Source organism: Cydia amplana, chromosome 21 (genome assembly GCF_948474715.1).
Source record: "Cydia amplana chromosome 21, ilCydAmpl1.1, whole genome shotgun sequence".
NCBI classification, from domain to species: domain Eukaryota; kingdom Metazoa; phylum Arthropoda; class Insecta; order Lepidoptera; family Tortricidae; genus Cydia; species Cydia amplana.
Genome location: NC_086089.1, coordinates 9,760,133 through 9,787,541, shown reverse-complemented (window position 1 = coordinate 9,787,541; position 27,409 = coordinate 9,760,133). Strand labels below are relative to the sequence as shown.

The 27,409-nt window shown below is 38.0% G+C and overlaps 1 protein-coding gene across 1 annotated transcript; it reads left to right on the top strand.

The window, feature by feature from the left end:
- The first annotated feature begins 2,218 nt into the window (after positions 1-2,218).
- Positions 2,219-26,556, top strand: LOC134658218 (beta-1,3-galactosyltransferase 5-like). Its single transcript, XM_063513828.1, has 6 exons — positions 2,219-2,357; positions 14,736-14,901; positions 20,566-20,734; positions 21,813-22,032; positions 24,777-24,899; positions 26,270-26,556. The coding sequence occupies exons 1-6, from the start codon at positions 2,282-2,284 to the stop codon at positions 26,554-26,556; spliced, it is 1,041 nt and encodes a 346-aa protein (XP_063369898.1). The 5' UTR covers positions 2,219-2,281.
- Positions 26,557-27,409: the final 853 nt, after the last annotated feature.

The window sequence follows — 27,409 nt, the reverse complement described above, 5'->3', positions numbered from 1 at the left end:
GTACGAACAAGGATGTACCTTATCTTGTACTCCACTAAGACTGCAATGCTAATGCAGCCTGTGCGTTTTTTTGCCTACGTTTTTTGGTGCCCCCCTAGACGTGGTGCCCTAAGCACGTGCTTGTTTTGCTTATTGGTTAATCCGCGGCACTGGCTAAATATGTAAAACTTACTCCATTTCCCAGACAGCAATAATAATGTTTACCCTCGGGTCCCTCGGACAACCGTGTACGTACGTGTCAGCTGTCCGTTATCAAAACATGGTGTGCACACACGGACACACGTGCACGCCTAAACGAATATCTGGGTGACCGAGCTCTCCTCGGAAAACACATAAACACTTGAAAATGCGCGTTTTCCCAGAGATAAGACCTAGCTAGATCGATTTTTTGCCCCCGAAAACCCCCATATAGCAAATTTCATCGAAATCGTTAGAGCCGTTTCCGAGATCCCCGCGTATATACCTACAAGAATTGCTCGTTTGAAGGTATAAGATAAGATAAGATATTACTGATAAAATGGAGGTGCGGACGCAAGAACACCAATTTGACTCTAGTATTCCCGTTTGGGGACATTTTTAGGGTTCCGTACCTCCGGAAGAAATGGAACCCCTATAAGATCACTGTCCGTTCGTCTGTCTGTCAAGACTCTTATCTCGGGAACGCCAGGAGGTATCGAGTTCAAATTGAAACCATAAATTTATATTATGTTTGCTTAACGCATTCACTGCCAGCAACCCGCCAGGTGGATGCACTATCCGCAGTCGTTTTTCGCTACATACGGTTTTTCCCATGTTATCGGCTACCTACGCTAGTAGCGCGTAGCAAGCACTCAATGTGTTAAATTACGAATAATACTTACCTACGATCTATCAGAGATGTCTACTAAAGATATATACCTATCTATCTTTGGTAGACACTTGGTAGACATATATTTATACGTTATATTTATTTATGTGAGCCTCGAGTGTGCCCATTGCTGGGCAAAGGCCTCCCTCCTCCCCTTTTCTACGTCTTAACCCGCCTCCCGCCAGTTCCTATCAAAGGCGTTAAGGTCATCTCGGCAACACCGTCGAGGTTTGCCGCGACCCCGGGTTCGATTTTGTGGGGCAAATATGGTTGTTTTAGCCCACAAGTTAGTCGGTAATACTGCCGTATTCGAACTTCAAGATATTCACAAGAGACGACACGTACTAGATCCATTCTAGATACGTTATAGTTTAGATTTCAACTAGTTCTCTTTTGCAGCGGAATTCGGGCAACCAATGTCACTTTTAAGTTAGATAGAGTTAGATATCCATTAGATGTGAATTGGATCTCTAAGTCATATCTTGTGGAAATCGTTCAAGAGTACCTATCTCCAGAATCGCGCAAATGTCAAATTTGACAGGTTAGATCTTAAACATATTATCGTTATCGTATCTTGGCGATGTCTAAAAGATATCTAACAGATGTGTATTTCAAAATCCGAATCGGGCCCATAGTCGGTATACGGCTAACGTGTCCCGCCCAGTTCATAAAGTTATATATCTTTTTTTAATTCCTCATGCCCACATTTCGTGCGTATGATATCATTCGTAGGTATCACATTATCAATATTGATAAGTTCGAACAGATAAGCCGGTGGACTATCTTACGTTTGTCCAAGGTATTTCGATTTAGTGATCATTCGAATTTCGCTCGCAGTGGCCATATATAGCGCATCCTACGCCTAGAGCCAAGTTCGTAAAAAAAAAAAACAATTAAAAAAGAACAAACCGCGCGCGTCTGCGGCTGCATTCGGCCATGAAAAACTTGGGCGTGACTTTGTGTTGTGACTTTAGTTATGCTATACCGCTCTCTTTCGGTTCTGAAAAGAAAGAGACGGCTTGAACATGTGGGTTCAAATATAAGCTTTACTTAATTTCCTTATTCTGTGGTAGAAGTTTATTTATTTATAAAGTTTGTTTAGTCTGCAAGATTGCTTCGCACGATGTAAACGTCGTTTCTTTCGAAGTGTGATCGAATATAGAAAATATTAAACTGTACGAAAGTTACCAAAGTTTTTTGCTTTGCTCTAGTATTTACTATTGGCTTTTTAAATAAAGCCAATAGTAGTAGTAATAGTAGTAGTCGTTTAGATTATTTTTGAGTGCTCCAAATGTGAAAATCCAGTGAGTGGAAATAAAAATAAACACAAACATATTTACTGTTATATTTTAAGTACTTAGTGTCGTGACTGAAGTGAAAATGTTAAAAGATAACATACAAGTGAAGTGGTGAAGGAAAATATTGGAAAAAATTATGTTTACGAGGTGTTTGTCCGAACGACAGTTGTATTTTATTAATATGAGACGTAGAAGGATATGCAAATTTATGGGTGGGTGTCAAAATACTCTATATAAGTATATAAAATATAAAATACCTACATATGTATTCATATTTTAGGTTAAGTATTATCGCAGTTTACCTATAATAACATTGGTAAGGTAGTGCAGAGTGCTAGTCACTGTCCCAACTTTAAAAAAATTAGCAATAGGTCGAGCATTGGGACGTTTACCTTATGTGATCTAAAAAAATGTTCATTCCACAAGTATTTTTATTTATTTTTTTTTTATTTCAAATTTCAGAAACAGAATAGATAAATTCCTACTAATATTATAAACGAGAAAGTATGACGTATACCTATCTGTGACTGTGTCTGTTACCGTTTCACTATAATAAAATAAAATAAAAGTACAAATGTCATTCTCTGCCAGTCAACCGTTGGGCCTAAAATAGACGTTTCTCTATACAACGCCAGTGGAAAACAAGCATACAGTCTAACTACGTGATCAAAATTTCGCCCTTACATAAAATTTGGACTTCCAAATCAATAATTTTTCGCCATTTGACCAATGCCCTATTTCCAAAATGGATTGGTGTAATCGTAAACAAAGAGAAACACCTTGATTATAGTTGGTCAAACCAAATTGTCAGTCATGTTACTTAAGAACAAAAAAAAACAACGGGTGGCACTCAGGGAGTGCCGGCAGAAGTGAAAACTTAATGACTAGTGCAAAATGCACTATGTATATAATTGAGGTTAACGCCATCTAGCGTTAGCGTTAATTACTTGAAACCCCTAAGCACATCACTGTTAGTACTCGAGTTCGAGTTATATTAATCTATATATATAAATGCAAGTGTCCTGACTGACTGACTGACTGACTGATTCATCAACGCAGAGCCGAAACTACAAAAGCTAGAAAGTTGAAATTTGGACACGAGGTTGCAATTGTAAAGTGTATAAGAGATAAGAAGCGATTTTGAAAAATTCAACCCCTAAGGGGGTTAAAAAGGGGATGAAAGGTTGTATGGGGTTCAAGTTTTAGTTTAAGCTAGGAATTTGAAACTTTGTGAAAATGTATTATATTAAAAAACAAGAAAACTAATTTCAGCGTTTTCGAAAATTCATCCCCCAAGGTGGTGAAAAAGGGGTTGAAAGTTTGTATGGAGATCAAATATTTTTGTGAGTGTGGGACTTGAAACTTTGTATATGGGTATATTATTATAAGGCAGGAAAAGTAATTTCAGCGTTTTTGAAAATTCATCCCCTAACAGGGTTAAAAAGGGGTTGAAAGTTTGAATCCATTACAAATGCTTTGAAACTTCTTAGAAAGGCATAATAGCCGATTAGAAAAAAAAGTAATTGCGACGTTTTAGGAAATTCAACCCCTAAGGGGGTAAAAAAGGGGATGAAACTTTGTCTTGGGGTGCAAATTTTATTTTTAGCTAGGACCTTGAAACTTTGCAAAAAGGTATTAAATTAAAAAACAAGAAAACTAATTTCAGCGTTTTTAAAAATTCATCGCCCGAGGTGGTGAAAAAGGGGTTGAAAGTTTGTACGGAGATCAAATATTATTGACAGTGCGGGACTTGAGTCTTTGTATAAAGCCATATTATTAAAACTCAAGAAAAGTAATTTTTAAAAATTTTAAAAATTCATTCCTTAAAAGGGTTAAAAAGGGGATGAAAGGTTGTATGGGGTTCAAGATTTATTTTAAGCTAGGAATTTGAAACTCTGTAAAAATGTATTATATTAAAAAATAAGAAAACTAATTTCAGCGTTTTCAAAAATTCATCCCCCAAGGAGGTGAAAAAGGGGTTGAAAGTTTGTATGGAGATCAAATATTTTTGTGAGTGTGTGACTTTAAACTTTGTATATGGGTATATTATTATAAGACAGGAAAAGTAATTTCAGCGTTTTTGAAAATTCATCCCCTAACAGGGTTAAAAAGGGGTTGAAAGTTTGAATCCATTACAAATGCTTTGAAACTTCTTAGAAAGGCATAATAGCCCATTACAAAAAAAAGTAATTGCGACGTTTTAGAAAATTCAACCCTTAGGGGTTAAAAAGGGTATGAAACTTTGTCTTGGGGTGCAAATTTTATTTTAAGCTAGGACCTTGAAACTTTGCAAAAAGGTATTAAATTAAAAAAAATGAAAACTAATTTCAGCGGTTTTAAAAATTAATCCCCCGAGGTGGTGAAAAAGGGGTTGAAAGTTTGTACGGAGATCAAATTATTATTGAGAGTGCGAGACTTGAGTCTTTGTATAAAGCCATATTAATAAAACTCAAGAAAAGTAATTTCAGCGTTTTTAAAAATTCATCACTTAAAAGGGTTAAAAAGGGGATGAAATGTTGTATGGGGTTCAAAATTTATTTTAAGCTAGGAATTTGAAACTCTGTAAAAATGTATTATATTAAAAAATAAGAAAACTAATTTCAGCGTTTTCGAAAATTCATCCCCCAAGGTGGTGAAAAAGGGGTTGAAAGTTTGTATGGAGATCAAATATTTTTGTGAGTGTGTGACTTTAAACTTTGTATATGGGTATATTATTATATGACAGGAAAAGTAATTTCAGCGTTTTTAAAAATTCATCCCTTAACAGGGTTAAAAAGGGGTTGAACGTTTGAATCCATTACAAATGCTTTGAAACTTTTTAGAAAGGCATAATAGCCGATTGCAAAAAAAAGGAATTGCGACGTTTTAGGAAATTCAACCCCTAAGGGGGTAAAAAAGGGGATGAAACTTTGTCTTAGGGTGCAAATTTTATTTTAAGCTAAGACCTTGAAACTTCGCAAATAGGTATTAAATTAAAAAACAACAAAATAAATTTCAGTGTTTTTAAAAATTCATCCCCCGAGTTGGTGAAAAAGGGGTTGAAAGTTTGTACGGAGATCAAAAATTTTTTAGAGTGCGGGACTTGAATCTTTGTATAAAGCCATATTATTAATTCTCAAGAAAAGTAATTTCAGCGTTTTCAAAAATTCATCCCTTAAAAGGGTTAAAAAGGGGTTGAAAGATTGTATAGGGTTTATATTTTATTTTAACCTACGAATTTGTAACTTCGTAAAAAGTTATTTCATTAAAAGAGAAGATAACTATTGTTAGCGTTTTTCAAAATTCAACATTTAATGTGGTGAAAAAGGGGTTGAAAATTTGTATGGAGGTCAATATTTTTTGTAAGTACGGGACTTGAATCTTTGTATAATGACATATTAATAGAATACGAGAAAAGTAATTTCAGCGTTTTTAAAAATTCATACCCTATAAGGGTCCAAAAGGGGTTGAAAGTTTGTATAGGGTTCAAATTTTATTTAAAGCTAGGAACTTGAAACTTCGTAAAAAGGTATTTTATTAAAAAACAAAAAAACCTATTCAGCGTTTTTAAAAATTCATCCCCCGAGGAGGTGAAAAAGGGGTTGAAAGTTTGTATGGAGATCAAATATTTTTGAGAGTGCGAGACTTAAATCTTTGTATAAAGCCATGGTATTAGAACACAAGAAAACTTATTTCAGCGTTTTTAAAAATTCATCCCATAACAGGGTTAAAAAGGGGTTGAAAGATTGTATAGGTTATAATTTTATTTAAAGCTAGGAACTTGAAGCTTCGTAAAAAGGTATTTTATTAAGAGAAAAGAAAGCTAATTTCAGAGTTTTGAATAATTCATCCCCCATGGTGGTGAAGGGGGTCGAAAATTTGTATGGAACCCAAATATTTATCGGAGTGCGGGACTTGAATCGTTGTATAAAGGCATATTATTTTATTACAATACAAGAAAAGTAATTTCAGCGTTTTTAAAAATTCATCCCCTAAAAGTTTAAACAGGGGTTGAGAGTTGGTAGAGGGTCCAAATTTTATTTAAAGCTAGGAACTTCAAACTTCGTAAATAGGTAGTTAGGTAATAGGTTTTATTAAATAGTGGACTTGAAAATCTTCTGGGGGTTGAGAGAGATTATATCGAGATTATCGAGAACAATTTTATTCAGTTAGGGGCTTGAAACTTCGTAGCCAGGTTGTGAAAGACAAATCTCATGCGTTATATAATAATGATTAACCGTCCCTACTGCTATCTTTTGCTGCATAATGTTCTAAGCTAATGTAGAATTTATAACCACCAATATACAAATCCACGCGTACGAATTCGCGGGCAACAGCTAGTATCATTTAAATCAATAAAGAAAAACTCAATGACATTACATATGTAACAGTTTTTCGATCAGGTCACGTGTCCGTCTTACGGTCACGTGATCGTCTTACGCTGTCTCGAGTTTAGCATTTTTCCCCACCTCAAAAAGTGCACAGCGCCGCTAAAGAAGTTTTCACTTCAAAAACTATATTCATCCTTTTCTTTTGGGTGCTAGTACTAGTGTAAGACAAAGATAGTATGATTCTCACTGTTTACATTCGAAATGAGACAGTCTTTTGACAAACTATAGATAAATATTTGCCGGTTAAAATGCACACGTCATCGCCATCGCTATATTAGGCGCGTAACCATTAAGCTAATGAAATGATATAGGTATTATTAATATGTATTTGTGTACCTATTTCAAGAACATGTACCCTGACATGTATGTATATGATACAAGTTTGATATCCTGACCTTTGATGTCACAGCTATGAACAAAAGCTATGAAAAAAAAAGTTATACCTATGTATATGCAAAAGAAAAAAACCGGCCAAGTGATATTCGCAAGCAGCAAATAAATAGTATGGGGAATACTTTGCGGCGTTTGGGGTGGAAACCCTGGGGCCGTGGGGACCTAGCGCGCGTAGCCTCTATAAGGAGCTGTCAAAGCGCCTTATAGAGGCTTCTGGTGACCAGAGGGCTGGCCAATATTTTGCCCAGCGGATCAGCATTGCCATCCAGCGGGGCAATGCGGCCAGCCTTCTGATGGGTACCCTAATACCGAGCGACCACGACCTAGGCCAAATTTTTTATTTGCTAATCCGTCAAGTGGACGAAAAACTGACCCTATATTTTTAACTTATACTTAATTAACATAATACACGCCGGGCACAGGAAACTAATGCTTTAATCACCCGGTTAATTAACCACAACAATTATTATTACTCACCGGCTCATATTGTTAATTAGAGGAAATATAATACATACAGGTCATAAAATATTTCACACCATGCATGAAATAAAGCATCTATCATTAATAGAGAAACGTATAGACAGCAGTTATTTTTAGTCACAATTATATTTTATATGAATCGTATAGAACTATAAAGTGTAGGTAACTCGACCGTGACGTCATTTGATAGTCACTACACCTTATAAAACAAAGCCCCCCGCCGCGTCTGTCTGTTTGTGTGTATGTTCGTGATAAACTCAAAAACTACTGAACGGATTATCATGCGGTTGTCACCTATCAATAGAGTAATTCTTGAGGAAGGTTTAGGTGTAAAATTTGTTAAGGTTTTGTGTAACACGTGCGAAGCCGTGTCGGGTCGGTAGTGCTGGGGGTACTGAGGTGTAACCGCGAATACCGAAGTTCTCAAATTTCGGGCATATTTCTCTGTCCCGAAGAAAAAATAAAGAACCGAAAGTGTTAACTTTGAGGTCTCCCCACTTTTTATTAAACAATATTTTTTTTACAATTTTTTAATGATAGTCTTCGATCAACACGGGCTTCCGACAGGTCGGAAGGGATAGGCCCAAGCGATATCTTGACATTCAAATCATTCTGCCATTTTTCGCGGGGGGGAACGTGCACACAGTCGCACTTCTCACACACTTGCATACAAAATCCAATCTGTAATGACGACACAAATACATAGAAAATGACACCCTACACAGACAAATCTTGCACACGTCGATCTGTTTTTGTGTACGGACGAGTCACAAGTGTCACAACACGCACACTAACACATTTTCGTCAAGAGATGAGAAGTCGGATTTGTTGCTCGACCGATCCGCAATTTGTACTGGGCGAGAAAAATCGATAAATCCAGCAATTACATGAGACTAAAATATAATAATTGTGTTTAAATATAATTAAACGTATGACATGTAAAAAAAATATTACGTGTGAAATATAACACCTTCTTTTTGTAAATTTGATGTCCCCGACCTCTTTTTACAACAAAAAACCGAGCAATTAGGCATTTTTTCTGCTGCTGTGTTCACTCGCGCGTCTGGACTCGGTCTAGTTAAAAATCCGAGCGCAACTAGTTTTATTACCCGCGCTAGATCAGTTGATCTTGTACCTAGGCAGAGGGGAAATAGTGCGAATGCCGCATCCCTCCCGTGTTGATCGAAGATGATAGTTTGTTCATTTTCTTTCCATTATACTAGACTAGCGACCCGCCCGGGCTTCGCACGGGTTAACAAATTATACATAAACCTTCCTCGTGAATCACTCTATCTATAAAAAAAAACCGCATCAAAATCCGTTGCGTAATTTTAAAGATCTAAGCATACATAGGGACAGACAGACAGCGGGAAGCGAATTTGTTTTCTACTATCTTATACCGTAAGCAATTCTTGTTTATTTATTTATTTATATATATATATATATCGGGGATCTCGGAAAGGGCTCTAACGATTTCGATGAAATTTGCTATATGGGGGTTTTCGGGGGCGAAAAATCGATCTAGCTAGGTCTTATCCCTGAGAAAACGCGCATTTTCGAGTTTTTATATGTTTTCCGAGCTTTGCTCGGTCTCCCAGATATTTTAGTGATTATACCATAAAATCTAAGAACGTGTCAACCCCCATGGTAACTCTTTTGCCCCCACATTAGCATATCGCGACCCACTTTCGTGAATTTCGATCCCATGACGTCACGCCGGCAGGCAAGGGCAATATTATTTCGGCAGGCCGGCGCCTAACAGTACACATTAGACTATGTATATTATATACACAGTGGGCCTGATAACGTGTCAGATTTAGAAATGACTACAGTATTTTACAGTACAGTTTATTACAGGCAGCTGTGTTGTCGATATATGGTAACTACAACTACCTAAGTACGGTGGTTATTTTAGTTTAGTTTAGTTGAGCGCATCGCCAACAAACTGTTTTACAGTTTGGCGAAACTTTAATTATAGGTACACTGTACTTTGTGTTTTGTAAAAGAAAAAAAAAATATTAAAAAAAAAACAGCTTAGACGGTCCGCCGGAGGGTATCGGCCTGTCAGTTGTTCGGAACTATCAACTTTTTGTTCTAACTGACAGACCGATACCGTCCGGCGGACTGTTAATCAGTCGTTTAACTGGCAGGCTGATATCGTCCGGCGAACTGGTAATCTGTGGGCCCCTTTAGCATTTTTTTCCTGCTCTATACCTACAGCAGTTTTAACGTAACTGTATGGAGATAATCGTCGCTCGTGTAAGGCCTGAGTGGACACTCGAGTTGGGCGTGCAGCGGGGCGGGGCGTGCGGCGTGTATCTTAAACAAATGCAAGCGTATAGGAGCGGCTTTAGTGCACGTTGCTCAAATTACTTGTGAGCCCGACGCCACGCTGCACGCCCCGCCGAACGCTCCGCTTCGAGCGTCCACTCAGACTCAGGCCTTACACTTACACTCTTCAGCGGGTTTGACGTTTGACGAACAGATGAGAAACACATAGCCATAGGTATCCTTGAACCTCCTCCGAGGTTTTCTCGAAAGTATAATTTCGCTCCTCAAGAAAGGAGTGTACGTTTTAAAGTATCGGCAAAGGGCATGTGACACCTCTTGAGTCGTGTCATGGATGTATACTTGTTTGCCATTGCCACCGACGCATATTAAAAATAAAATATCTGGGAGACCGAGCTTTGCTCGGAACACGTATAAAAACTCGAAAACGCGCGTTTTCCCAGAGATGAGACTTGGCTAGATTGATTTTTCGCCCCCGAAAACCCCCATATAGCTAATTTCATCGAAATCGTGAGAGCCGTTTCAGAGATCTCCGAAATATATAAGTATATAAATAAATATACATATAAATAAATAAATAAACAAGAATTGCTCGGTTAAAGGTATTAGATTTGTTTAAGCCTTAAATGCATGATTTTTTCTTTTTGTCCGAAATTAATATATGTATCACATAATCGTTTCCCGTTTCTAGGAAAAATAGTAATAAAAAATATATCATCGATTTTCACTGAGAAATCAGTGTTAAAAGTTGCATAGGCTAAATCATATTTTTGGAAATATATGGCTATTAGTTAAGGGTATAGGAAAAATCTTAACTGTCATCAGAAAGGTACACTATTTATGATGTTCCTAATGATAAAGTTTGTAAATATAAAATAATTACAAACCCCGGAAAATCTGCCCAAAATCACATACTAAAAATCATCAACTTCCAGGTTTTTCCAAGTTTTCCGACATTTCGTCTATAAAGAAATGTAATTTTTATAAATTAAAATACTGCGTAAATTTATGTAATAATTCGGAAAATTTATTAGTTTTACTATTGAAATAATATACAGGAACAAATAGAATTTGTTTAACCCTTAATCTGTGAGCTGTCTATGTCTAATACTTTGTAGACATTTGGCAACACTATGCATTTAAGGGTTAAAAGCGAGTTGCGTGCGATTTCGTGGGTTCAAATGGGACAAATGGGTTCAGTGGTGGTGCTGGTGGGTGGTGAGTGGTGGTGACTTATCTACATCTAACCTCTATTAGGTACCTATGACTTGACCCGCGGATTCGGAGGTCATACGAGGTGTTTTTCCAACATTAGACGTATTTTGCGGCGTGAATATACATATAGGTTATAGGTCATAAGTCATAATTTAAACGTGCAATTCTTGTATATTTATGTATTTACATATATATTTATCTTTCGGGGATATCGGAAACGGCTCTAACGATTTCGATGAAATTTGCTGATGTTATGATGATCATATGATGATGATGATGCGATTAGGTCCGAGTGGACACCAGGCGGTCTAGCATGAGTTGCGTTCTCGTATGGAGTCACGCGCGAGACGTAACTCATGCTAGACCGCCAGACTTATATAAAACCCGGGGCAACATTATGATGATGTCATATTTAATACACAAACGGGTCTGCCGCGATCTCGGGCCGTGATATAATTTCATTGTTTTCGTTGTTTTGTTTTAACGTTGACATTTGTTGGGACGTCAGTCTTTCCGTGACCACAGCTGGTGCAACTCAGCTGAAACGTCGGAATTAAAGGCAAAAACAATGAAATTATATCGCGGTAGACCCGTTTGTGTAATTAAATACATATGTGTACAAAACGCGAGAGTTTAAAGTGTTATATTATGATGCTGATTATTTACTAGGGCTCGCGGTCGTGTCCGGGTTTCGTGTACACGTGTTCGGTACCCGTTTCCGTACTACACGTACACGGTTTTCTGACCCGTTCTACACGTGTACACGGGTACACGTGTAATTAAGATCCGTGTATCCGTGTACCCGTGTACCCGTGTACACGGCGAAACGGATCTTAAATACACGCGGGTCTAACCCGTTCTTGACGTGTAGCGGAGATTAAAGTTATGTATAGCTTTAAATAAAACACAGATTCAGGGTCAGGAGCCCCGATTGTTTACCAGTTTTATCGGATTTTCAAATTCGGACTTGCAAGTTATATTTGACCCACTTCCGATGAAACTGAAAATTTCCATACGTGTGTAAGTCGGGTGACAATGCAATATTAATGGAGCTGAACTGATGATGGAGACAGGAGAAGGCCATATGAACTCTGTGATATAACAACCGAATTGTTTGGGGTTTTTAGAATATACTCGTGGAAAGAAAAGTACAGTCAGCGATAAAATCTTGTACCAAAAATGAAAGTTTTGCCAAAAACTTATTTATTCTTTATTTGAATAGTCCAGGACTTGCTTATTTTAATCGCTTAATATCGCTTTCAAATAATTGCTAAAAACGACACCGTTATTGGTAGAGTGAACAGAAATGAAAATATTTATTTTTGCGTAGTACCTAGTTAAAAATATCAAATTGTATTATAAAAAGAAACATAAATGCTATTATTGTTCGACACAGGCTGTGAAATGCTTTACAACGGTTGTCATTTTTAACACGCTTTTATTATGTCGACCTGTATGTAACTAAATTGTAATGGAATCTTGCAAGTTAAATTTGATCCACTTCCCGGTTTCCGATTGAGCTGAAATTTTGCATACATATGTAAGTCGGGTGACAATGCAATATTATGGTACCATCGAGCTGATCTGATGATGGAGACAGGAGGTGGCCATAGGAACTCTGTGATGAAACAACGCAACCTAATTGTGTTAGGGGTTTTTAGAATTGTCTCGATGAGTATTAGTTGTCTGTCGTAAGAAAAGTACAGTCAGCGATAAAAGCGTGTAACAAAAATGAAATTTTGCCAAAAACTTATTTTAAATTAAACAGTAATTTTCAAAGATATAAAAAATTGTTTTTCTACAAATTGTCACAAATGGTAAAATGCTTGTTTCCATATAGAAAATACCCATTAATCACAAAATTATTTGTAATATGTAGTGACTGTTTATGCTGCATAATATTTTGTGAATTGATTACTTTAAACTTAAAATATCTACAAGTAAAATGTGAAGATTTCATTAGTTGATTTATTGATTGATTGATAAAAACTTCATTATATATCATATACCACACAATAATAAGAACGGTAGTTTTAAATCCCATCCTCATTCCCATTCTGACCCTTTACAAATATACTACAGAACTGTTTATTTAAATATACTAAACATTCGAATAAATTATAACTGTTATACCCAAATGTAAACTTTCGTACAATTTCCATACATTGACGACATCACTCAAAATTCTTCTTCGAGTCAGATGGCCGCTGGCCTTGCATCGAAGCAGATAACTTATAAATGTAAAAAAATCGCATTCATTTTAACGCAGTTTTTGGTTTCACTATACGAAGTAGGAAGAAATGTACTTACTTAGGGGTCGTCATGGTGGGTGATTTTTGATGTATTGATAACAAATGTCTTCCTATGGCTCCTGTTGAACCACTATGGCACGAAAACTCGTTATTTGCCCGGTCATTGCACAAAGAGCAATAGGCTTTGTCACCGGATCTGGCAAAGTTCCACACCCAACTTCTTCTCATTTAATTAACAGTAAACAACAAAACAAAAACTATTAATAAAACAACAAACCGGTACGATTAACGTAGATAGACTTTAGTATCCAACTGACCAATAGGTGAACTGGAGTCTAACTAAAGTTCTGAGATACTTTTTAAATCTTAGGCATAGATATTATTCATTGTTTGCTGTCTCTGTCACTATTAAAATGCTTTTAATAGCCGCGCGGCAACAAAACAATAGAATAATCCTACCTGAAAGATTAGTTGTTGTATTTTTTTGCAGATGTGTCTAGCTTATCACAAAGAGATAAGACCAAAAGCACCAACGCACGTTGTAAAAACAACACGTTCTATTGAATGAAACTTCTGCACTTTGTTTATTATCTATGTCATGTATTTTGTTTTTCACACGATATGGCAATTTAAAATACTTAATCTCATTTTGTTAGTACCCCGTTCGTGGTAGTTTCAGTAAGCATAACTATCTACTTTTGTCTTAGTTAGATAATCATTTAGGTCGTTAAATATTCAATTATAAATATAGATTTCATTGCTATACGTATAAAATGCATGTATGTACCTACCTAGACTTAACAAATATGGAGTGCCCTAACAGGGTGTCATATATGTACCTACCATCCTCAAATTATAACAGCTGATGTATAATGAGCATGACTATAGATGACAATACAATAAAGAATAGGTTTACTTTCATTATCAAAAAACTACATCAACGAAGAAAATTATATAAATGAACTCAACGGTACCTAAGTTATTGTTAATTTTAATTGAATTGGAGTAAAACAAAACATATGAATTATTGAAACAAAGTCTACTTTATTATTGATATCACCAATCAATACCACGTTAAACTGCAAAGTAATCGAACTTTCCTAATCTCTCTTATATTCCACCGTATCTCTTCATAGCACGAATCTCTGCTACACGAAAATGAACGGTTGAACCCGCGGGTAAATAAGATCCGTTCTTTCGTGTACCCGTGTACGCGTGTACACGGGTACACGGGTACCCGTGTAAACGTTTCTGGATCCGGGCGGGTTCGTGTAGTTCGGGTTCTTAGTACCGCCGGGCTTAAGAACACGGGTACCCGTGTCAGCGTGTAACACGTGTATCGGGAGCTCTATTATTTACCAGTCGCTTTTCGGTGAAGGAAAACATCGTGAGGAAACCGGACTAATCCCAATAAGGCCTAGTTTAGCCTCTGGGTTGAAAGGTCAGATGGCAGTGGCTTTCGTAAAAACTAGAGCCTATGCCAATTCTTGGGATTAGTTGCCCAGCGGACCCCAGGCTCCCATGAGCCGTGGCAAAATGCCGGGACAACGCGAGGAAGATGATGATTAACACATGATTAATCATGTTTCAGGTAGCCGCAAAGGCCTCCTCTTCGTGCTGGCCACCCTGCCGGTCTTCTACGTGTCCTGGCAGCTCAGCCATGCGGTGGGCGAAGCGCTGACCCCTCCACCGCCACCAGACCAGATTCTTCATCATTTGCGGGCAAATAGGAGTTTGATTCATTTTTTGGACAACATGTGGGTACCTAGATTAGTGCCCTGCGCGACACTAGTTATTTTTAGGGTTCCGTACCTCAGAAGGAAAAAAACGGAACCCTTATAGGATCACTCGTGCGTCTGTCTGTCACGCAGCGTAGTAGGCGATCCTTTGATACCTATAGACGTGTCCTACGTGGGCGATCTCGTTGCGAACGCGAACGCCGTGGGCCTAGGGTTGCCAGATCGAAAGACGGGAAAAAATATCAATTTTTCGGGATTTTGGGACTTAAGTCGGGAAAAAAACATTCAAACTAAAGTAATTGTATTAAAAACGATATTTTACATTATTGGAACTACGTCAGCTGGTTTGCCCATAGACGTTTTTATATAAAAATTGTATACATTCTTTGAGTCTTGAACACAGTCTCTCGACGACAGTTCGGAACTTGAAAGTATTGTTTTATAACGTGAAGCTGTTTTTCGGGACAGTTTTCACTTTGTCGGGAATCGGGAACACATGCTAAAAATCGGGAGAATCCCGCCAAATTCCGACTACCCGGCAACCCTACGTGGGCCAGCCGCGTCGCGCCGCGCCGCTTCGCTTCGCGTTCGCGAGTTATTCGCTCATCATCATTCACAGCCTATTTTCTCAAAAACTACTGGACCAATTAAGTTTAAATTTGGTACACATATTAGTGACCCTAAGTGTTATATATGGGTATGCCTATATTTATAATGGTAATTTTTTGGCTATTTTCTTAAATAACTTCTAAACTATTTATTATCAAATTCCAAAAAAAAAATTGAGATTCTTTGAAATGAGCTCTTTTGATATGTAACACGATATAGTTATAAAACATTATTTTTTAATTTTCTCATTTACCCCCCAAAAGTGGCCTCCATGTTTAAAATTCATTTGTTTACGTAAGATGTCCGTAATTACGTAATTTGACAGTGAATTTATGTAGTCCGGTCAAACCTTTCAGGCGAATACCTACCTAGGTACCTATTAATAGTATAGTATAGTATGTAAAAAACGAATTTGTAAGAACGGATGTAATAACATTGAGCGAACAGGAAAACCTGAGGTTATTTACATAAGGTAATCTTTGTCCAATCATAAACACAATATAAGTAGGTACCTGAGGCCTATGTATCAGTCAATAAGACTAAATAATGGACATGTAACGTAAACAAATGCATTTAAAAAAACAACGAGTTGCACTCCGGGAGTGCCGACAGAAGTGAAAACTCAATGACTATAGTCCAAAATGTCTGCAGCACTATGTATAATTGACCCATCCTCCTTTCTATTGAAAAACTTTAGTTCCGAGATTGCTGGCCAGTGAGCTTAAATTTGTAGCGTTAATTGTTTAAAATTCGAATAGAAATTGTAAAGTTACCTTGCAGACGACCTCGCATCTAAATATATTTGGTCATGATATTTTGAGTTTTATTCACCAATATTAGAGTTCACTTTTATTAGCGATTTCATCAAGATGTAGCTTTATTGAATTATGTCATTGAGTTTCTCTTTATTGATTAAATGCCATCTAAATGAGTGGCCATCTAAACCTTACGGTCAAGTGATCGCCTTACGCTGTCTCGAGCTTATCATTTTTTCCCCACCTCAAGAAGTGCCCAGCGCCGCTAAAGAAGTTTTCACTTCAACATGGGAGCCACTTTTGGGGGGTAAATGAGAAACTATATCGTGTTACATATTGTTGTAGCCGGTGTAGCTCTATTTTACGTCCATAAGCGCATTGTTGTTGGAAGGGGTCCCGTTGTTTCCCATAAAGTTTTAAGTCATAATGCATTGTTTGTCATATTATCATTAGTCATAAAACTAAAACCGTTAACATTTCAGGATTTTCGTTAGGTTATCCTATAGATATAGGTTAGGTTAGGTTTGTCTTATGGCAATCCTGAAAAGTGACGCGTTTCTGAACCAAATGAATTTATGACTAACGAAAATTCGGGCAAACAATACATTATGGCTTAAAATTATTTGGGAAACAATAGATACCCTTGTTGGAAACACGGAGGGCAAACGAAGCCGGGGACGGTCTCCAACTAGATGGAGCGATCAATTAAAAGGGGCCCTATCCTCAACCAACTATTGCTCGGTCAGAGACGCGATGAACAGGCACCGTTAGAGGCAGATCAAAACCAGGTGCGGAGCATCCACATCCACCGATGACCACGATTCAGACATGAGGGAGCGACAACGAGAGACAGAAGCGCATTGTAATATGCCTACTTGAATAAGCTATCTTTTTTAGGGTTCCGTACTCAAAGGGTAAAAACGGGACCCTATTACTAAGACTCCGCTGTCCGTCCGTCCGTCTGTCACCAGGCTGTATCTCACGAACCGTGATAGCTAGACAGTTGAAATTTTCACAGATGATGTATTTCTGTTGCCGCTATAACAACAAATACTAAAAACAGAATAAAATAAAGATATAAGTGGGGCTCCCATACAACAAACGTGATTTTTGACCGAAGTTAAGCAACGCCGGGAGGGGTCAGTACTTGGATGGGTGACCGTTTTTTTGCTTGTTTTGCTCTATTTTTTGTTGATGGTGCGGAACCCTCCGTGCGCGAGTCCGACTCGCACTTGGCCGGTTATTTTATTATCAACTTTTATTTAGTTTCACCTGTCCCGTTGTCGGTCTGTAATCAAAACTTGCAAGTTAAATTTGATCCACTTCCCGGTTTCCGAGTGAGCTGAAATTTTGCATGCATGTATAAATCGGATGACAATGCAATATTATTATGACATAGAGCTGATCTGACGATGGAGACAGGAGGTGGCCATAGGAACTCTGTGATGAAACAACGCAACCTAATTGTGTTAGGTTAAGGGGTTTATCCGTCAAGTCGAGCAAAACAAAGAGGCACGGCCTTACCATCCTTTTCTGGAAGCGATTCAGGCCATTTTCGACGTCCTGTAATTTTGTGCTGGCTGAAGCTAGAACCCTGAATTTTCAGTGACATTAACATGCTAAAGCTAACATGGCCATTATGGCCAAGTCATTATGGGCGATTCAGAGATGACGTTCGGTGCCTGACTTCGGTGCCGAATTTTATTTTTTACTTATTTGATACACGACTTCATTTCCTAAAATCTAGCCTTAATATAAAAAATATTGGTAGTGGAGGCCTCCATTAGAACCTTATAGTTTTTTTGATATTTGAGATTTAAAAAACACCGAAATCATGTGCAGGCACTGAAATCAATTTGCCTCACCGAATTCAAAAACGCTTACACAGAAATCACACTTCAATATTATATCTAAATTATATTATAATCTATTCATATTTTTCATTATTATTTGATGATAAGTGATGTATGGGGTTCTTCAAAAAAGGAGTGTACAGGTTTTTAAAAAAAGGTCGGCAACGCGCATGTAACACCTCTGGAGTTGCAGGCGTCCATAGGCTACGGTGACTGCTTACCATCAGGCGGCCCGTATGCTTGTTTGCCACCTATGTGGTATAAAAAAAAATGTAGCGAGGCTAATGATATCGCATAGCTTACATAAATTTAATAGATAGTACCTTTGTTTACTCGAGATTTTAAAATAACCAAGTTGCGGCTTATGAAACAACATCTCTAGAAGATATCCCACACTAATTGACTATCCTCATACAATAGGGCGAAGTACGTATGGTCCCGAAACGAGTTTTAGACATGTCGACCACAAATTCGCACATACTTAAGTGCCATGAAAAAGAAAATGTTTGTTTCACACAATCCAACGGCACACTCATCAAAAAGAAACTTATGTTACCTACACCCGATAAACAAGATACTTTTGAGTGGTGTTCAATGCTCAAAAATTTTTAATGCACTTATAAAACAATGTAAACAATACGGAAAACAAGTATTTTGCTAGACTTAAAAATATGTAGTATTTTTGAATGACAGAGTTTTAAAGCGTGTATTCCCTCAATTTAAAACTATTTAAAGTTGTTGACTAATGCTTAAAGATCTAATCACCTATTCATTATGATCTCCTGCACCGTCAAACACTTGAGCTAAATTGTAACTCCGATATTTAGACATAAATACATCAGACATTGAGGATTGTTAAAACATTGGCTATGTTGAATTTGTGTTCATGGCTATGCTTTAGAAATATTGATCAGTACCTACCTACGTTCAGTGCCTTTGAAGCGATCTCGACATTCGAAGGCGACTTTATTTTTAATCCCTTGTTTTGTGGGTGCACCTTGCATAGTATGTAACTACACAAGTTATTTTAAACGAAGTGGGATCTAATTAACTACATTTATTTAAATTGGCTCAAGTTCAAGGTATCGTGGTGTAGGAGGGCCACAAGTGATACAGAGGACAAATTCACATAATATACTCCATTGGTTTGAAGAGAAATTAAGACAACAGCGGATAGAGAGAAAGAGACATTGGGTCTACGATTTTCAACATACGATACGTCTTGTGAAAAAAAAAACTACTCATTGTAAACTAGTGATTTTGTTTACCTATACTATGATTTAATTTAAGTACATAGTTTTACGTTTATAAAACATATCTTGTACTTTTTAGGTGTGATAAGTTGGAAAATAAAGTACAACAAACTAGTTTACAAAGCAGGATTTGAATTCGGTGATCACTTTCTTGATATCGGTGGTCAAAAAATCCACTGAAACCAAGGAAATCAACACCAGTGATGTCAAAATTAATCGCTTTTTAGCAATTACAGAAATAGTATGAATGATACAGAGGAGATGTAATAATGATGGGTTTACGTACTTTCGAGGATTTCTTAATCACTTGCGTAACGATAAAGACACTAAAACTGTGGGAGAAAATTGCACCACCGATCTCAAAAAAACATAGAACCAAACCCACCGAATGACAGAGAAACATTTAAAAAACTACCTTAGTATACTGTGACTGCACCTCTACTTTATTCAACTGTTAAGGCACAACTAAAGCATACTTTGTTTGAGCCACTGAGTTCCTGGTCTACAACTTTGTAAGTGTACCGACATGGTTTGTAAATTACACCGAAATCAGTCAGTAGCCCGGGACACATCGTAAATTTGGTTTTATTCAATGTGTTGAGCTAACACATTATTTTGATTTATAGAATATGATCAGTTAACTAATACCTTATGCGTGAATACCGATAATAACTTCGATATAATTCCCCATCTTGAGTAATAATTTTTTGTTTCAAAAAATCTGGGCGCGGGACACGCCCACCGAACATCATTTTTCGCATTTGGATATTTTTTTCATGTATTATATAAATAACAAATAATTAGTTTGATAGTGTTCCAGACAGAATATATGCTGAAGATCATGCCTGAATTAATTCAGATTTATTAAACAGTAAATTCAATAACTTTTTGCCCCGGACACGTAAAAATGGCCCTCCTGAGAAATGCCCTTATACGTATTACAAATTAAAGATATCTTATTGATACGGTTTTAACACCCCCTGGCACTGATTAAAATAACCGACTTGGTTTCACATTATAACTCTAAACTTTTTTGTAGTAAAAGCGGTGCGAGACTGGCACCTTTTTACATGTAATGTTTTTGATGGGTAGAATTGTCTCGATGAGTCCTATTAGTTGTCTGTCGTAAGAAAAGTACAGTCAGCGATAAAAGCTTGTACCAAAAATGAAATTTTTGCCAAAAACTTATCTTTAAACCTCCTCTTCTTCCAGAAACCTCCTCATAGAACCGTCATCAGTCTGTCAGAAGAAGGTCCCAGTCCTCGTCCTGGTGACTAGCACCCCCTCCCACCACCGTCATCGTGACGTCATTAGAAATACCTGGGGGAAGCACCAGGAGACGTACTTCTTCCTTGGACTTACCCAGGACGATGATCGATTGGTGAGTATTTTTATTCCAATTCCTCCTAACCTCGTGCCGCCCAATGTACATTAGGATGTACACTCAGTTTCGATGGAATGTCAACCTTAATTAAAAACAAATAAGGTAGCATTTAATTTGTCTCGTAAAATTTTCGAACAAATGAAATTCAACCTAATTGAAAATACAAGATTTTAACTTCCTTGGCTATAATTTTGTATGGTGGGTGGCACGAGGCTAAGGAAGATTTTCTTAATGAAGACACAGAATAAATAATAGTACTAGGTACAGAAGATTCACTCTAACAACGCGTTTATTACGACAGATAAGACTGCTAGGTAGCCCAAGCGCGAGCAGGCGTCCGTTCCGTAGCGGTGCGCGGCAACCACTATGGCTAGACACCAAAATTGGTGTGAGCCGCATGTACTTTGTTGGACGAAGTCGCGGAGTGAGCCATGCCTGGTGGAGATCGCGACAATGATATTGTTTGATATTATGAAACACTTCGTCACTTACCACAAAATGAAAACGAGTCTAGGCTTCCGACACAGACAAAGGGTAAGCAATCTTAACTATAACGGGTCTTTATTGAAAACCGCACGTGCGGTTTTACTTAACAATATAGCACAAATAAAATATAATAGTACTAGGTACAGTAGGTACAGAAGATTCACTCTCTAACAAAATGCGTCTATTACGATAGACGTCCGATCCCTAGCGGTGCCCGGCAAATTCTATTGGTAGACACCAAAATTAGTGTGGGCCGCATGTACTTATAGGTACTTGTAGCGACGCGACGAAATCGCGGAGTGAGCCACTCCTAATAGACAAAGGATTAGCCGTTCTGGGCCAGTTACAAATCGAACGACTATACCTACATTTTTCTTTTCATTCCCAAAGTTGAATTGTTCGTCGTAGACCCACTAACCCGGTGTTAACCAGTTAAACCTGGAGTTACCATGGTTACCAGTACAATTTGACACTAGGTTAACGGTTTATCCGCTTAACCCCGGGTTAGTGGGATGAGCAAGTGGGCTTAAACCACGACTATCCTACCGTAAAAGTTCTCATGGATTACGCAACATACTGTTCGTTCCAGCCAGACGCCTACATCGAAGCTAAACAGCACAGCGACCTGATAGTCCATGAGCTTCAAGACCATTACCAGAACCTGACGCTGAAGGTGGCGCTGATGCTGCAGTGGGCGCTCCGCCGCTGTCCGCGGGCAGAGTTTGTGTTCAAGACTGATGATGATGTGCTGATTAACCCGAGGACTTTGGAGACGGTGCTGGAGGATAATAAGGATGCCGCGTTATTTGGTAACCACATAAAGAAAAAAAAACAACGGGTTGCACTCCGGGAGTGCTGGCAGAAGTGAAAACTCAATCACTATTGCAAAATGTCTGCAGCACTATGTATAATTGAGGTTAACGCCATCTAGCGTTATTTAGTCGCATTACTTGAAACTCCTAAGCACATCACTGTTAGTACTCGAGTTATATTATTACCAGTTAGACCGAAACTCAGTAGATGGCATTTAAATCAATAAAGAAAAACTCAATGACATTGAAGTAACAGTTTTTCGATCAGGTCACGTGTCCGTCTTACGTCTTACAGTCACGTGACACTTCTCTCGAGTTTAAAAATTGTTCCCCATCACTAAAAGTGCACAGCGCCTCTAAAGAAGTTTTCACTTCAAAAAATACATAGAGTGAGCTCCATACATCAGTTTTGGTACCAAAAAGACTATTATTTTCATAGTCGACATCTAGCATCGAGTAGCGGAATTATCAGTACTGCTACTTGACAATAGATATTGCACCGACCCAAAAGTCTAATGCTCAACAATATTCAGCTAATAATATAACCGGATTAGTCGGAACTATATTATTGCTCAGAACAGGGAGGATTGGAAAAGGAGAGGGGAGGCCTTTGCCCAGCAGTGGGACACACACATAGCTAATTAAAAAAAAAAGCGGCCGAGTGCGAGTCGGACTCGCCCATGAAGGGTTCCGTATTTAGGCGATTTATGACGTATAAAAAAAAAACTACTTACTAGATCTCGTTCAAACCAATTTTCGGTGGAAGTTTACATGGTAGTGTACATCATATATTTTTTTTAGTTTTATCATTCTCTTATTTTAGAAGTTACAGGGGGGGGACACACATTTTATCACTTTGGAAGTGTCTCTCGCGCAAACTATTCAGTTTAGAAAAAAATGATATTAGAAACCTCAATATAATTTTTGAAGACCTATCCATAGATACCCCACACGTATGGGTTTGATGAAAATTTTTTTTTTTAGTTTCAGTTCGAAGTATGGGGAACCCCAAAAATTTATTGTTTTTTTTCTATTTTTGTGTGAAAATCTAAATGCGGTTCACAGAATACATCTACTTACCAAGTTTCAACAGTATAGTTCTTATAGTTTCGGAGAAAAGTGGCTGTGACATACGGACGGACAGACGGACAGACAGACAGACATGACGAATCTATAAGGGTTCCGTTTTTTGCCATTTGGCTACGGAACCCTAAAAAGCCGGAACTTTATATTCAACTCCTTCTGCTTTAATATTAGTTGATGTAAATTGATGTGAAATACAATAGGGATGTTTCCTGTACTTAAAATAAATTATTTCAAACCGTGCACGAAATAAAGCACCAAGCTATTTTTCAACACAATTTGTATTTAATAAATCGGATTGAAATATAAAAAGCGGCCAAGTGCGAGTCGGACTCGCCCATGAAGGGTTCCGTATTTAGGCGATTTATGACGTATAAAAAAAAAACTACTTACTAGATCTCGTTCAAACCAATTTTCGGTGGAAGTTTACATGGTAATGTATATCATATATTTTTTTTAGTTTTATCATTCTCTTATTTTAGAGGTTACAGGGGGGGGGACACACATTTTACCACTTTGGACGTGTCTCTCGCGCAAACTATTCAGTTTAGAAAAAAATGATATTAGAAACCTCAATATCATTTTTGAAGACCTATCCATAGATACCCCACACGTATGGGTTTGATGAAAAAAAATTTTTTGAGTTTCAGTTCAAAGTATGGGGAACCCCAAAAATTTATTGTTTTTTTTCTATTTTTGTGTGAAAATCTTAATGCGGTTCACAGAATACATCTACTTACCAAGTTTCAACAGTATAGTTCTTATAGTTTCGGAGAAAAGTGGCTGTGACATACGGACGGACAGACAGACGGACAGACGGACAGACGGACAGACAGACAGACATGACGAATCTATAAGGGTTCCGTTTTTTGCCATTTGGCTACGGAACCCTAAAAAGTAGGTGAGTTTACCGTGACGTCACTACATTTGTTTTCATATAAATTCCATATTAATAGCAAATCGTTTTGACAGTTCTAAAAAAGAAGCTGATTTGACTAGTAGGAATGTAGCATATTACTAGACATCTAGTATCAAGTAGCGTTACTGATAATTCCGCTATTCGATGCTAGATGTCGACTACGAAATTAATAGTCATTTTGGTACCAAAACTGATGTATGCAGTGAGCACTCTATTATTAATATATTTCTCTAAGTATGGTAAAGATTATGAAATTCCATACGGTAAAATCAGGTAACTTTAGTCCACAACTTACAACTCATCATCTTCCTCGCGTGGTCCCGGCATTTTGCCACGGCTCATGCGAGCCTGGGGTCCGCTTGCAAACTAATCCCAAGAATTGGCATAGTTTTTACGAAAGCGACTGCCATCTGACCTTCCAACCCAGAGGGTATACTAGGTCTTATTGGGATTAATCCGGTTTCCTCACGATGTTTTCCTTCACCAAAAAGCGGCTGGTAAATATGAAATGATATTTCGTGCATAAGTTCCGAAAAACTCTTTGGTACGAGCCGGGGTTTGAACCCGCGACCTCCGGATTGCAAGTCGCACGCTCCTACCGCTAGGCCACCAGCGCTTTTTACCCGCAACTTATAACTATGGTCCGAATTCAAGTTCCTCCCAAGGATTATTACCTATTATATGAGATAACTAAACTTTAACTTCTGATGTGTGAAATAGCTATCTCTTTCTGTTCCAGGGTACAAGAAAGAGAACAGCGTACCTCACAGAGACGAGTACACCAAGTGGTACCTGCCCCGGTGGCTGTACAATGAAGACCTGATCCCAGAATATCTATCCGGGACCGGATATATCATTAATGGTAAGTTTGTTATATAAGTCTCTTTTTAGGGTTCCGTACCTCAAAAGAAAAAACGGAACCCTTATAGGATCACTCATGTGTCTGTCTGTCTGTCTGTCCGACCATTTCCCTTTATCACCGAAATTACTGGGTCTAGAATTTTGAAAAAATACACAAAATCGTTCTTTACCTATAGATGACAGGAAAACCTATTAGAAATGTGCAGTCAAGCGTGAGTCGGACTTAATGTACGGAACCCTTGGAACGCGACTCGCACTTGACCGGTTTTTATGTGTCTGTCTTGTCTTTATCTTGGGTAAATCATTATAATGAATAAGTATAATGATAAACATTGTACGGGATAGTACAGAGCGTAACGTATCGTAACTCATGAGGCCCTGGTACTTGTGTAGCGCTAAATTACATTGTTAGATAGTTTTCTTGATTTTGGCCACCGTAGCCTATGGATATTTCCTAAATTTGAGAAAAGCACTATACAAATCTCGGCGAGAAACGGGGTTGCCGGCCTCGTATCCCTATCCGATCTCGCTACGATCGGCCGTCTATATCTACTTAACCTGCAACTCTTCGTTTCCCGGCCTCTATATAGTAATGTACTTTTTCTCAAACATGCAATGAAATGTCGTCGCTCCGGGCGTTATATCAGGCTTCGAAGTATCACGTTTAGGGCGGAGCAACTTCAGAGAACTGTAAAGGAATTTCATACGAAATTGAAGGCCTAGGCCGGGAAGTAATTTTTTTTAATTCTAATGTAAACATGGGGTCTGTGTCCATGAACAGACTAAACAGCCGAATTATATATTTTTTTTTTATATTTTTGGTGAATGAATGGTTATCGGACCAAAATATCCGTGTTAACGCCTGTTATACACGAACGTACTGATATTAAGAATACGAATCTGTATGATTCAATGTGTTGATGAATAAATTTAAAATTTAGTCTATACGTAAGTCACCAGAGACCATAGAGAATATTTAAAATCCTCTGCATTTATTTTATTTATAGAAATTGAGATTCTTATTATCAGATTGTGTATAATGGCTCTAATAAGGTCTATTCGAACACTACACACGCGAAATACGGACGACATCCGTAAAAAAAAAACAATTATGGCGGGATTGGAAGGAAAATTAAAAAACTTTTGTTGTGAAGTTAGATTTTTATTATAAAGATTATAAATTTGTTTTTTTGAGTGGTGTATTTTTTTATTTCATTGCATGTTTGAGAAAAGCACTATACATGCCTAGCCGTGAAAAGGTCTTGCCGGCTTCGTATCACTATCCGGCCTCCCTACGGTCGGCCGGCTATACCTACTCACCCGGCAAGCCCTTCTTTCCCGGCGTCTGCAGTAATGTACTATACATTTCAGGTAAAAATCTAAAAGAAATCTTCACCGCCGCCCTCCACGTCCCTCTCATCAACATGGAAGACGTGTACTTCACGTACGTCGTCGCCAGGAGAGCCCTAGGGCTCCCCCTCACCCACGACCGAAGACTGAGCCCATACAAACCTTGGATATTCACTTGTCCATACAAAAACTACGCTTCCATACATAGCCTTAGTCCGGAAGAGATGGAGATTATATGGCCTAAGATTCAAAGTTTAGGGGAAAGTACATTTTGTAGTTATTTCACTAGTGAGTTGTTATTGTATTAGTTTTTGAAGTGAAAACTTATTTGGCGGCGCTGTGCACTTTTTGAGGTGGGGAAAAAATGTTAAACTTGAGACAGCGTAAGACGATCACGTGACCGTAAGATTTAGATGGCATTTAAATCAATAAAGAAAAACTCAATGACATTACATGAAAAACTGTTACATGTAATGTCTTTGAGTTTTTCTTTATTGATTTAAATGCCATCTAGTGAGTTTAGTTCTAACTGGTATTAATATAACTCGAGTACTAACAGTGATGTGCTTAGGGGTTTCAAGTAATGCAACGAAATAACGCTAGATGGCGCTAACCTCAATTATACATAGTGCATTTTGCACTAGTCATTGAGTTTTCACTTCTGCCGGCACTCCCTGAGTGCAACCCGTTGTTTTTTTTTGAGCCCTAGGGCTCTTCTCACCCCTAGATCGAAGACTGAGCGCATACAAGCCTAGGATATCCACTTGTCCATACAAAAATCTAGCCTTACATATGGCCCAATTTCAAAATTCTTAGTATAAGATTTGTCACAGTGATACGATACCGTAGTGTCCAAAGTGACATTTCTTCAACCACAATCGTCACTTTTGACAGTGACAGATCGGTATCGTATCGCTGTGACATCTTAAGCATTGTTCGAATTGGGCCGAGTCCTAGTCCGGGAGAGATGTGGCGCGATTCGGAAAATGAATAAGAAATTCACTAGATATGAAATAGTAAAGATATGTGACGTTCCACGGCAAAAGGTACCATTGCCCCGGCTGGATATCGGAGCGGTGTTAATAATAGCGTAAGCCCCAGCCGTCATAAGGTACCTTTTGTCGTGGAACGTCACATATCTTTACTATTTCATATATATAG